This window comes from Centruroides sculpturatus, unplaced genomic scaffold (assembly GCF_000671375.1).
Source record: "Centruroides sculpturatus isolate CEXI.00-Female unplaced genomic scaffold, Cexi_2.0 scaffold674, whole genome shotgun sequence".
Lineage (NCBI taxonomy): Eukaryota > Metazoa > Arthropoda > Arachnida > Scorpiones > Buthidae > Centruroides > Centruroides sculpturatus.
Genome location: NW_019384968.1, coordinates 234540 through 249490, shown reverse-complemented (window position 1 = coordinate 249490; position 14951 = coordinate 234540). Strand labels below are relative to the sequence as shown.

At 31.8% G+C, this 14951-nt stretch overlaps 1 protein-coding gene across 6 annotated transcripts in view; it reads right to left on the bottom strand.

Annotated features, from left to right (window-relative positions):
* The window catches only part of LOC111632536 (serine palmitoyltransferase 2-like), a 31764-nt gene that overhangs the window by 6954 nt on the left and 9859 nt on the right, over nt 1-14951 (bottom strand). For all 6 annotated transcript variants that reach the window (XM_023376980.1, XM_023376981.1, XM_023376982.1 and 3 more), the window contains exons 3-11: nt 14281-14435; nt 13428-13573; nt 13135-13353; nt 12951-13056; nt 12646-12865; nt 12253-12379; nt 10564-10699; nt 8562-8691; nt 8350-8484 (exon numbers count right to left, since the gene is read on the bottom strand). In XM_023376980.1, coding sequence (XP_023232748.1) covers nt 8401-8484; nt 8562-8691; nt 10564-10699; nt 12253-12379; nt 12646-12865; nt 12951-13056; nt 13135-13353; nt 13428-13573; nt 14281-14435 — 1323 coding nt within the window. In that variant the 3' untranslated portion in view covers nt 8350-8400. The remainder of the gene's footprint in view (nt 1-8349; nt 8485-8561; nt 8692-10563; nt 10700-12252; nt 12380-12645; nt 12866-12950; nt 13057-13134; nt 13354-13427; nt 13574-14280; nt 14436-14951) is intronic.

The window sequence follows — 14951 nt, the reverse complement described above, 5'->3', positions numbered from 1 at the left end:
TATTTCACATAGAAAAAGGAATCCTGAAGAAAGAAGATTTGGCACTTGGAAATGGAGAACTTATTGAATCCATGGAAGAGGGTGAGTTCTACAAGTATTTAGGATTCCAACAGGCCAAGTTAACGTTACATACACAAATAAAGCAAAGATTAATTAAAGAATACCAAAGTAGGTTAAATGCTTTCCTCAGAACAGTTAAATGCAAAACACACAGTTAAAGCAATAAACATATGTTGTCCCAGTTCTCACATACTCTTTTTTGGAGTTATACATTGGACCCACACAGATCTCGAGCAACTCCAAAGGAAAACAAGAACAACACTTACTAAGCATAAACAACAACATCCTAAATCTGCCACAGAAAGATTAACCCTTCCACGTAAAGATGATGGACGTGGCCTGATTGACATTATAATAAACCTTCACTACAAACAAACACAGTCACTGCAAGAGTTTTTCTACAAGAAACATCACAGTTATATAAAGCAGTAACTCTAGCAGACTCAAATAACACACCATTAAACTTATAACATATAAAAAGCATAGACACCATTAAGCAATCGTGGGCTCGAAAGGCACTCCATGGCAAGCATCCTTATGACCTGGCCCAGGATTTTGTTGACAAAACTGCATCAAACAGCTGGTTAGATCAGGGATGCCTCTTTGGGGAGATGAAAGGATTTATGATTGCCATACAGAATCAGGTCATAAATACTAAAAACTACAGAAAACACACAGTCAAAGATACAACACTCACAAATGACATGCAGAAAATGTCACATTATGCCAGAAACTATATAACACATCACTTCTGGTTGCAAGCTCTTGGCACAGACAGATTACATACATAGATACAATCAAGTAGCAAATATAATACACCAAGAGCTTACAAAGAAACAAACACAAATTGGTAGACATTCACAAACCATACTACAAATACATTGCACAGACAGTATTGGAAAACAACACACACAAAATGTACTACGGCAGAGCCATAATCAAGATAAAACAATTTACCACAACAGACCAGACATCACACTCATTGACAAACACAATAACATCACATACATTATAGACATAGCATTCCAAACACTCACAATGTACAAAATACATGTACTGAAAAAATTAGCAAGTACACAGAACTCACCCAGGAAATAAGGCATCTGTGGAGAATGGAAAGGGTGCTTATTGTACCTGTTGTTATCTCCTGTACAGGTGTGATACAACACACACTACAAAAAAGCCTGAAAACATTACAATTGAATAGAAGTACATACACCACACTACAGAAGGCCACTATATTGAATACATGCCATATTGTTAGGAAATTCCTGAATACAGACACTGACATACTTATTTAATTTTTGTTTTTGATTGCTATGCCTTGACTCTGGTCTGGCATAGTACACTGCCACCGGTATCAACCAAGTATAAACCACTAAACCCAACATAATAATAATAATACAAAATGCCAAGTATTTAAAAAATATGCAGACCAGTACAAGACTGCTAATAAGACCAAGACATTACGACAAAAGTCACAAACTAGCTTTTGTAACAAAATACAATCATTGTTGTTAATTTGTGATAACAGAATTCAAATCTTTTTATGATTTTAGTCAAAAAGTTTATAACTTGGATTATAAATTCGATGCACTTGTCCCATCGATGCTCAACATACGTCACGTGGACGCGATTGGAATAAATTTAATAAATTAGAGTATAAATAATGCATGCGATACTGGTAATCGTCAATCCACGACAAAATTTGGAACGAGCACCAAAAAATCAATAAGAGAAATCAAATTTGATTTGCATTTTGGAGAGAGGAGAGAAAAGAGGCCTGGTAAACTAAAGTATAATTGGAACAAAAATTTAAGTTTTAAGTAAATGAATATTTATTTAGATGATAGCCAATAATTACGATTGGAATCATTTCAACACGTACAGGTGTATAAAATCAATATGCTAGTCTAATAATACTTCTAATAGTCCAATTTGATCAATAAGAAATAATTAGAAGTAAATAAAAAATACATAATAGGGTCATTTTTATTGTTTTTTAGTGTTTACTATTAAATTTCATTAAGTTTACTATTGAAGCAAACTTGTATAATGTTGATTTGAAGTTAATTTTTAAGGTATCATTATAGGAATAGTGCACTTATTGCTAGTAGCATGAGTAAGCACTGTTTCATCATTATTAATTGATACAAATAAATGAAACTGAGTAGTGTCTAGATTAATCAAGACCAACTTAGTCTAGGCTCCTCATTATGCAATGTAAATTAAGGACGAGTATTTTGTTAACAAAGACGAGACAATGTAGCACATATACTCATTTCAATCTTGTCGAGATGCGTGGCACTAAAAAGAGCCTCCGAAAGTTTAAAAATTTACTCTAGCGATTCTTTGTGACAATTTAAAAATTTGTAGAATCTTTCTATCATCGTAAAGCTTTGATTTTATAACACCATTCTTGCATTTTATGAATCACACGGTAACAAACACACTATGTTATCAATTTTGATTATCCAAAATATACTCGATCCATCTTACTTTGGATAACTGTGATGCTGCCATATCTAAAAAATATCAAATTAAAATGAAAGTTGAGAACTGAAAGGCATAATTTGATTATTATTATGATTTCTGTTTGTTTTTTAATGTAGCAAGATTGCCAAGATACAAATATAATTTTGTTACACTGTTAAAACTAGTCTGACAAAAAAAGAAACACTGAGGGTAGTGTTTGAATCACCATAGGAAAAATAATTTCATGCACAACAGTGGTGCAATTTAAAGTACCTTTAGTACATTGTAGAAGCTTCTCGTTTGGATACATGCAACAATATGGTCTGGAGGAATAAGGTACTGTATGTTATCCTGAAACAGCTGTTCCATATCCCTCAAGTCTTACACGGATAAACCTGGCATCCCATTTGGTCCCATAAATACTTGATGAGTGATAAATCTGGAGACTGAGTATGCAGAACAAAGAAATGTTAAACACAACACATTCTTGAGAACAGCCATGTGTGACAAATCATTATCTTGCTGGAAGATGGCCATTTTTAGGGGTGCCGTGAAAGGCAACAGAAGGTCATAGTATTTCCTAAACATACCACCGTTATCAATGTCCCTCATATCATTACTGAAGGTAACCTGCTGTCATATGAGATGGCTTTTCAGACTGTCATTTCAGCAGTGGGAGCATTGTGCACTCAGAAGTAAAGAAGGATTGAAGAGCAAACCAGTTGTTCTCCACATGCTGACACAGGGTCCATTTGCTAACAGAATTGGAAATCATTAGTAGTCCAGGCTTCTCAGTCATTGCACCACTCCAAAGACAATAATGTGAGGATTCTAAATGCAAGATGTATAGAGGTCACTATGCATTCAAATTTGTCCCTGCTAATGATAAGGGGAGAAATAAAGTTCTTTAGTGAGGCTTTCACCCATTTGGATGGTAGTCAAAGATACCATGACAACAGTTTTTGCTCATCTCACATTAGACAATCATCTCTCTGGGATATCCAGAACTTGCTTGCCATATGTGCATAGCCTGATATATCCAATGGCCTCAACACTTCACAGTCATTTCATAACATCTTAGATGACAGGCAAAACTGCCTTCCCACTCGCCTCAACTCAACAACGTGGCCTTCATCAAACTCCATTAACTATGCATTTCTTTGATACAATCAAAGACAAATGTCTTTGATTGTATCAAACAGGCATTCTAAGAGCTCCAAACAACAGATACAATAAAAATTCAGAATACAGCAAGCCACTTGCCTGGGTGCAATTGAACCACAATGGTAATCATTAACACAACTCGGAGATAGCCATATACAGAATTTTACAGTGATTGGACAATTCAATATAAATGTGTTTTTGTAAACGAGTCATAAAATTCCTGATCACTCTCTCCAAAAGAGAAATTTGTCAAAATTTTAAGTTTATCTCAATAATACAAAAAACTATATACTTGCTAGTTAAATGTTAAGAAAGTTATTTAATAAATATGAGTTATACATTTAAATAAAATTCTGTTTAAAGCAAATTAATGATATTGCAATGAATTTTCCGAAAGTCACAAAAACATAAATGGCCACAAAACGGATCACCGATCGGCAAAGCCGACGGATTGAAAATTTAATCCATAAATGTGAATAACCGCATGAAGTACATTTTCGAGAATCACTATCAAATCTGCATGAAAAATGTGACAAAATATAGCAATAAAAAATAGTGAATCTGTAAGTCATATCTAGGCATACTAACTAATCCAGCACAATCTGCATTGGCACAATGCCAAGCTAGTGTGTTTCATTTTAACAGTGTTTATTTTTATAAAGCAGGTATTTAAAGAAGCATGAATTATTGTGATGCACACATGGAATGAAACATACACACACACCATTTGTATTCAAATGTTAGAAGTCTTTAAAAACATAAGGACTAGCATAAATTTCCAATAAAAAAAAATTATAGAACTAATGTTAATACTTAACAATTACTGATAAAACAGAACAATAACATAATTTATACATTTATGAAGGAAGGAGCATTGTTCGGTGGGCACATTACGCAATAAGTGTTCCGAACCGAAACTAATGTAATTGATAATTTACTAATTACAATTGATATCAAAAGAACAATAATGTTAATTGTTAATAATTGAAAAATTAAAGAACTTTTTAAATTTAAAATATCATATTTATGCAAAATACTAGTTCTATATAACTAATGCATTCCGAATATAATTAACACATCGATACTTTCAAGCGAACGTAAAATTTTAGTGAAGTTTCGAATAGAGATTAATATATAAAATAAGAAGAAATCTTGTGAGGTTGTACAGATTATTATTGATAATTATTTCAGAACTTAAATGATAAACATCGAGTATTGAGAAATCTTTGTGTTTATAATAATACGCTATTTGGTAAGCTTCAAGTTTTGTAATAGACTAGTATTTACATAATGTATAAATGTACATGTATAATTTTATCTATTTGACCAACTGTACGCTTTTTATTTTGTTTTCTCTTACGTAAAATAGTTTTAAACAGCTGTAAGAAAGAAATTTTAGTAGTATGTTAAAATTCGAAATTATAAATAAATGATTTTGTTATAGTTATTGAGGACAGTTATAAATTTTAATGAAGCCAAACTGATAATTACACACAAACATTAAATATTAAGTTGTAATTTCTCAATTATAAAGTTTATTTAAATATTTATATTTTCTTTTTTACGTAAAATACTCTGACTCGTTTCTACGAACGCTTTTTTATATTTACGTAAACTCCGATTCAGCTTAATGACTCAATTTACCATTTTGAAATCTTAAAAGTTTCGTAAATATAAGGATTAATCATTTTAATCATATAAATAAGAAATAACAATCTAATATAAATGTATACGTCCTGTACATTGAATTTTAGTAAACACATAATATGATAAAAAAAAATAATTTAGTAGTTGAAAAAATAGCAATTCAAAATAAGCTTACACAGCACAAACGCTTATTGTATTTTTGATGTTATCACACACGTTACACTTATTGTAACATTATAAATAATACATGTTTAAAGTTTGTAGCAAATTTTAAATTTCTATAAAATTTATATTTTTGTCTCTCACTTTTATGGTAGTTCTTTGCAACAAGTCTTCAAAATTAAATTTTGTAGACTTGCCTTAAAGAATATATTAGTTGGAGTCGTGTACAGAATAATAATATTCAATTTATTAAAATCAGTACTAGAGAATTCTTATATATTCTCAGGTAAACATAAGGTGAATTTTTTTTAATTTTCTAAGGTGTGTGTGTTTGTATTCTACACTTTTCAGTAATTTAAAACAAGAAATACAAATTTTACACTACAATACTATCAATAATTTGTATAAGAAAGAAAGCTTTTCCTTTTAGAAATGATTATAATGAATTTCTTTGAATTTTAAACAGAATGTGTTAACTGACTTTATATATTTTCAATACAGACAAGAGCAAATAGTATGGTATAGTTTATTTTCTGGATCTTGGCCTGGTAATGTGCAATACTCTACGAGTTTGAAGGTGTTTATTCCGATTACCTCTCAGTCTTGCAAATATTAAAGACTACAAATAAAATATTAGTTGTAATCATCATTAAACTTTGCCAAATTACAAGAATACAGTCATAAAATCAAACACTTTGTATCTATTATCAGAGTTTAAGACCATTCTAAGTGTGTTCAATCTACATTACCTTAGATAATCAAAACACTACTACATAAATACATATTTTAATTTTCTGTATGCAATTTTTCTTATATAAAGATATAATTAAGATTACAATTGTGTGGATTAGTGCAATAAAGCATAAGCATATTTACAGCAATTTTGCTATTATGTGTTTTATGCAACTCACCAAAGATTGCTACGTACAATAGTAAGACATGCTTACAAATAATGCTACTTATGTCAGCATATACAACTTAAACATGGAAGTAAATTAAATTTACTCAGATATTACAAGAAATATACCACAGATATTGAAAATTCTAACCATTGCTTTTAATTCTTTGGTATTGTAAACATTTCTTGGACAGTAAATTTGGCCTCTAGTAAAGTAACTTATGCACTATAGTTTTATTGTTATATTTAAAGCTATTTTCATTCAGAATTTTTCTTATATAAGATAACGTAATTACTAAATTAGTTAATAGCAACCATTTTAGCTTTTAAAATGGTTAATTGCATAGTAATTTTCATTTAGGTTACACAAAATCAAGTGCTTTTATTCGTTTACAAATATATGATTCAAATATGGCATATGGTGTGCAAAAATTTATTTAAAATAATGATGATAAGACTACTTTATATCTATAAATCAACAGAATGATATTGTTTTCTTTACATATACATACATACAAGAAAGACTTTGGCTGTACACGAGGTGTTTAGCCAGCAGAAAAGAGGGTAAGGGAAAGAGGCGGGGAAGAAGGAGGGAGAGGATATAGATAGTAGAGAAAGGTAGGATCCCTGTGAACGGTGTACGTATAGCTACAGTACCCTTTATGTTTGATGTTGATGTGCAGTTTTTTGGCTGCAGGGCCGTAGTCCCCCCGAAGGGTCTAAAAGAAAACCCGAGTGTAGCGAACACCAATGATTCAGTGCCGCCACAAATAGCTAATTGTAGAAGTTAGTGCCAAGTGGCTGTTAGTAAGAAGACTTATAACTACTTTATGCTAATGAAACTGAACATGAGTGTGAATCTTAATGCTACTTAACAGCTAGACAGACAGCNCACCCGGCGCAGATTAGTAAGTAGTTAATAATACGCCAAGGTGTTACTAGGGAAGGTTAGTACCCAGAGTGGTTTCCCGTTGCCTTCTCTGGGGCGCGATGTTACGCGAGGAAAAAGAATGCCTTCCGGGAGGACTTTTATGGGGAACGGGCCTCCTATTTAGTCGTTATCGGCAAGGAGAAACCCGGAAAACTCCAAGCAGCCAGCCTGTCCGATCGCGGCGCGAACTCACGACCGAACTCAGTGTTTAGGGTACGAAGACCGCTCGGCCACTGGTGGGCGATTACCAATATATAGTTCATTTTTTAGAGCATTTAAGCCGTTTACAGCTGTTGCGTCACAAATGTTGTGCTCGACCAATACGAACACCTTAAATGCTGGTATTTCGATCAGACTCCGATTAGCACTCCGTTGGTCACGATCGTCGTACGGATGCACGTGCTAGCAGAACACGTAGCACGAAAACTACGTCACAGTAGAAGTGTCCAACATACAAAAAGTCCCAGAAAGGTTTTAAATATATTGCTTCCATCGTAATTTTTCGTTTTACGGTTATGAAAACAGCAAAAAAGNAAGACATAACTACTTACTGTTAATGAAACTGAACGTGAGTGTGAATCTTAATACTACTTAACAGCTAGACAGACAGCATAAAAAAGGAAACAAACACAATGACAAACTAGATGAGACGAATGGCTGGACAAAAGACAAATATGCAAGACCCCAAATTTTTTATAAACATTAACTTACTAACTAAACTAAAATTTCTGGTAGGACAAACCTAACCAGAAATCAAGAAACAAAGAAATTGTTTATATGTAAAGAAATCAAGATTTTTTACATATAAACAATTTTGTTTAGTGACTAATTACTTTCATTTAATTATAATAAATATCGATTTTAAATCCTCAAAATTTTAAATAAAATTAGCACAAAAGACCTTAAATTATTTTTTAAAAGATTATTGAATTTGAGTTTTTTTGTAACTTAAACTGTTACTGTTATTTTCAATACATTGGATATTAAAAACATCAAAATTTTTTCTACTCACCTCCACAAACACAGATCATACACTTCCGGAGTTGGTTTTGTACTATCACAGTCAATGACTACCTACGTTGTTTTTGGAATGTCGGGAATATTTTAGCCTGAGCAAATCTCCAACTTCATCTATAGCAGATAGTGCCTTAAAATACATTTAAAAACAAATAAGAACGATAATTAATGATCTCCAAAGTATATTCGACTTGTACCATTTCTTACCTTATCTAACATTTCACGTGTATGAGCGGCGGATATACAAAAACGTGCTCGCGATTCGACGAGCGGCGTGGCGGGAAAGGCGACCCCAACCGTCGCTATTCCGCGCTTTAGTAATTCCCGGACGAAGGCCCTAAACAAATATTTATTGTAAGAAGCGAGGTTCATAAGAAAGGCAAAATAATTACGTTATCTTTCACAACAAATTGAATTAAACATTCTTTATTGACAATTTTAAATCAAATCAGTTTTCTTCACTAATCGAGGGGCTTATTGGAAATACATACTCCAAGGGTTGTATACCCACATTAACAAAATGTTACATGTTAAAGTGGCAGCAAATTAACAAAGAAATCCTCCTTTCCTCTGGAATTTCCTAATGTGATATATGCTGTTTTTCCACAGAGCCCCTCGATTCTAAATTAATTAAACTAATTCAGGTCAATGAAAATTACTTATCACACAATACTATGGAATGATAAGTAGATAGAAAAAAGAAAAAATGCAAATATTTAATTTTTTGGGAAAATCTTAATATTGAAAACACAGTTACAAGTACAATTCAAACCATCGAAAATCCTACTCTGGTAAAACCCCATTATCTCGACTCTCTGATAACTCAACATTTTTCTGTATTTTAATTGGTCTAATGTATTATTCTACAAGAGAACCTCGTGAGTCTACATTGTTGACAGGTGACCCTATTAACCTGACCTACACTTGACATATTAAAAAGAAAATGCAAGTTTTTCTGAGAATCTGCTGTTCTATTGTATGAAGAAACCTCTATATGGCTTACTTTTCTCTTATTTCTCTCCCACCACAAAAGTTGCTGTTATCTCAATTCCTTCACTAGGAGGGCACCATCTAGTTACAGTTCTGCTTATTAATTACTCAAATTTCATTTGTGTAAAGTAGCTGGCTGCATATTTTACAATCGCTCTACGTGGGCTACGGTCATTAACACTTAAAAGAAAAGGTAGAAATTCTAAGAAAACCCATAAGCAGGAAATGCTGAAAAAGAATATGGTATACCAATGAAAACCCATAAGAAAATGCACATAGATGTCCAACTTCCGTCTCGTCAAAGAAGCTATTGTAATGCGATTTAGGCTAATACTCTAACACAGTACGATAATTTAAACGATCACTTGTATGCAAATTCTCATTAGACAGGCAATTTCATGAATTTCACTATTATTTTATGTACTGAAGCAAGACAAAGTCGAATAAACTCAAAAAGCATGCCAAATTGTGTATACTGTATTTAACGACACCGCCAACCATTTAAAATTTTCCGAAAACCTTGTTAACTCAACACAGTTTTATCCACAAGGCATCAAGTTATTGAGGTTCCACCATGTGTTGTTAAATTATATTTATCTTATTGAAACTGCCTCGAAACTGAATATTTTAATTACATTCATTAATTAACATTAATACTATATCAAGAAAACAAAATTGAAAAACTAAAATTTTATAGCATTTTTATGTACTGTACATTAATATTTTTAGTATAGGATAAAGCAATGTTAGCATTATTATTATTATTATCGATCATTAAAGATCAAACCAGAATGGCTAACAATTATATTATCATAATATACATAGCAATTAATATTAAAAATGCAGCTTGTAAGAACTTTTAAGAGTCTCCGGTCGGACAGAAATTGATCATTTTATAACCGGTTTTGACTTGCATCGTTTATATTTGAATGTATTTTGAATTAAAAAATTTATGGTAATTAATAAACAATAACAATTTACTTATAACATTTAAAGAAAATTATTATTAATTTCTTTCTAGAATGATTAATATAATCGAAAATAGCTGATATTGTAAGAAAGACATGAACAATACAATAGACAATAAATTTTAGTTTAGCTGAATACTTCATACATTATATATACACATACGCTGAACATATACGCATGCATAAATTTTATCAAATAATCTGTAATATAAGGAAGAATTCCAAATAATTTACATTTTAAAATCACTTACGGTATTTTTGCCGGCATATATAATAATAGTGGTACGACGGGAGAATCTTTGTTACCATAAATAATGAAACCCTTTTCTTTCAATTTCTGTCTAAAGTATCGGGTATTCTGAGCCAACTGAGTAATTCGTTGCTGTCCTGTATGCATAATATAAAACAAAAAATTATAGTATTACTTTATATTATAGAATTCTATCTCATTAAATTGATTTTATAACTAAAAGTAAAAATAATTTTCCTCTCTATTAAATCACCTTACGATCAAAAATAAGGAAAAAGATCAATATCATTTCTGACATGAATCAATTTATTGATTTCTAATTTAAAAACGGAGAATATTGATTTTAATATCTTATTAAAATAATCTTAAATGGATTCTATTAATATTATTATGACTTAAAATCATCACTCTTACATAATTTAAAATAATCAATAACTCGACAAATAGAACATTTCGATAAGCGAACGATTAGATAAAAATGTAGGCCAAACAAATGATTCGTAAACCGTCGACTCACGGCATGACAAATCATTTATCGCCTAGAAGACGCTTAAACGATATCGTAATTAGGAGAACCTCAAAAATGAAGCAATCTTATATCTGTCAATGATGTTGACACGAACATTACCTAGCAAATCTTTTACAAAATGATTGTAATTTATAACAAATCGATAAGCTCGACGGCTACTTATTTATAATGCACTTCGCCTGATATTCTGTAAGGAGAAAGCTTCATAATTGTTTCAATTAATTAAATAATCAAGACAGTATATTGAAATTTTATAATATATTTTGCAATGTGCATTTCTATTTCAAAAATTATTGATAATTTTATCATCTGTTTTAATTTGGAAAACTAAAACCTTATATACAGATATTTTCAGATTAACTGATTATATTTTTGAACTGATAGTTTATCTTGAAATGCCTTTACAGACGTATTAAATTAATTTAAAATATTCTAACAATTTCCTAGTATATGTTTGTTTGCCTCAAATTTCCAAGCTTTCAATGGCAAAGCATTAATAATATATATTACAATAATTAGAAAAAATTATATAAAATTACTCTATGATTTTGCTATTATACATTAGTATACATTGTTATTGATGATGTGTTAAATTAAGCCAATGTTTTAAAATTATTTTCTAGGATTTAGGAGTGCAAGGTGCTATATTTCTTCTGGTTTAGCTTCTAGTTCAATCAAGAGAAGCGAAATAAAGGTAAAGAATAATATATAATAACAAGGACTTAAGTTACGATTAATAACAAATTTTGTAGCAGATCTATGCCAAGTTTATAATATTAATCTAAATATTTTTCTACTGTTTCGTGGCAACTTATTGAATAGATATGACCTAGATATAGCTTTACTGTTACAAAGATTGCTTATTATAATCAATATTTGTTTTGCATTTATCTAAAAATTACAATGCAAATGCATATTTGCTTTTGTCTAAATCGATTTGCCCCGTTTAATTTGTTAAAATCTTCGCGTCGGTACTAAAAATCGACATGTTGACGAATTAGTTAGTTCTCTCTCTGCTTAAAACGAAGCCTCATTTGGAAATTAACGAAATCGAATTTTTAAATGTCGATAAGCGCGATATATTTTTAGCTTTCGACAATTTAGGTTATATAGAATCAATTACTTTTCGATGTTTTTTTCATCGATAATATCTCAGATTACCTTCGTTAGTTCCATCTTCACCCATAATAACTTTCATAGCTGAAGTTATCTGACATACAACCGGCGATGACATACTCGTAGCATAACTAAAACTGTAGCAATTGCTTCGTAGATAGTTAATAAGATCCTAAAAATAGAAGAATTAATATTAATACCATCTGCGAAAGCTTAAACGTATCATCTTATTGTTCAGAAAATGGATTAACGTACGAGCTCTAATAAAATTTTATTAAATAATCAATATATGGATTTCGAATCTGGTCTATAAACCCCATTTAATAATTCAGTACAAACATAGTGATTTGAAATTGTGCAAATGCATGACGTGAAATTACAGTCTAAAATTAGAAGAATCTGACAGACTATTTAAATAATTTATGCCTGTTACTGTACCTTTGAGCCTGCAATGTAGCCTCCCGCGGCTCCGAAACTCTTGGTGAACGTTCCCATTAATATATCTACATCTTTTGGATCACAGCCGTAATAGTCGACGACGCCTCTGCCGCTGGTGCCCAAAGCACCGATGCTGTGGGCCTCATCTAAATAGAGATAGGATTTGTATTTTTTCTTCAGATGAATAATATCTGGTAGATTGACTATGGTACCCTCCATGCTAAAATTCAAAATAAAAATTTTTGAAATTACAATATAATTTAATGCAAAATATCTTAAAATGACAAGACTCGAAATTTGTCGACCTATATACTCCTTCGACGATGATGATGATTTTCCTCCAAGGACGGAGTGTCCTGGGTTGCCCGGTAATAAGAGCAGTTCTTAATTTAGTCTCCAAGTCTCCCATATCTAAATGAACAAGTTTTAATTAAATATTCAAATCCATAAAAACGTTATTTCCGAAATTTAGAAGTGTATGCAATTTACCGTTATGTTTGAAAACTTGGATCGAGGCGCCCGAAAGTCGGCACCCGAGAATTAAAGAGGCATGGTTTAATTCGTCACTTAATATTAGACACCCTTTAGTGACTAAGGCCGGTATACATGTTGAATTAGTGGCAAATCCCATTCCTACTACTATACTATCTTCTACGCCTAGAAATCTTGCGACTAGCTTCTCCAATTCTTCGTGCATATCCAATGTGCCTGAAAGAGGAACAGCAGTTTTATCGATGGCAAAATAACTAACTTTCGGTGCCCCTCCGCTGCCGAACACCCACCTAATTCGTGACGTGTAGTACACACTCCGACGCCGTATGTACATATAGATGTTTCCACTGTATCTGTACACTTTCCTTCATTTTGTGCAAATCCCAAATAGTTGTAGGAACCTAAGTTGACTGCTTTGCTCGACGTACCCGGCATCCTGTAACATTTAAAGCAAATATGTTTACATTGTTTATGCAAATAGCTACGTTGTTTATGTAACATTTAAACTGTCAAAAATGCAATGCAATAATCTCAAAAACTATTTTACTGGATTTAAAGTTCACAGTTACGTAAAACGTAAATCTGCCAACAAGGCCGACGAATAATGGACGATAAATAATTTCTGCCATTTATAGTTCCTAGAAGGAAACACGCACACATAACAAAGAAACATGATTCATTTTTGACATATTTTAATTGAATTATATAACGTCAACATATTTACATAATTAACTGTAATTACCGAGATATTTAACCGTGCTAAAAATTAGCAACAATGTTTTAGAATTATTTCAGCAATTTCTTTCTAGAATACTATAATGATCTCGAAAGTAATGTTATTTTGAAGTTCAGGACATTAACGGATGTTTTTATAAATAGCAGTATTCGGTGATGGATCGATACGTATCAAGGTGACAATCTTTAAGGTTATCAAAGATAGAGAAAAACATTATCAAGATATAATATTTAACTGTTTACATACCAACTATGTAAACAGATGAGTATATATATTATACTTTTGGAGTTCTGCCAAGACGATAAACACAATTTCTGTTTGTATACTCTTCTTTCCAAAGTAGACGCACAAATATAGTTAAGCAAATTTGGAACGCGAAGTTCTATAGTTTTTGGAAGGCAACTTACGTGAAATGCCAGTTGTAGTCATTGGACACACGATCCTTTATGTCAATTATCGCACCGGGGGTGCTGCAGATCGGTTTGTTGACGCAATCGGCTCCTCTTCTGAAGAGATTTCTTGTGTAAAAACACTGGAAACTTCTATATAGCGGCACATATCCCTTAAAAGCAAAAGTTTTAAGTTTAGTCATCCGATGAAAAATTTAACACAGTCGATCTTTACTACGACATCACAATACATTAATAAGGAAAAAACCTTATCTAACAGAACTAATATTAATCCGTTCCATTTAGCAGATAAAAATAATGCAACCGACAGTAACGGGCAATTTACTAATTGGATATTAATGCAAAAATTAGCGATATTACGAAAAAGATAAGGGAGATGGTAATCCATAGAGATTTATATACTCATTATTCATAAATGGCAATTCACCCTTCCGATCTTTTTCCACATTTTAATCAGGAAAGCTACACAGTATACATAATAGATTTTTTTTATTTACAGGACGTTTGGCATCAGTTCTCAAATTTAACTTCACGGCAAGCATCGAAATGCCAGGTAGACTAAAATTAGACCTCTCGGATAAATTAATTAGTGTTACCGCAAGGAAGAAAAGAACCACGTTGTAAAGCGTGTCACGGGGAGCGGAAGAAAAACACCTTTATTTTAGGAA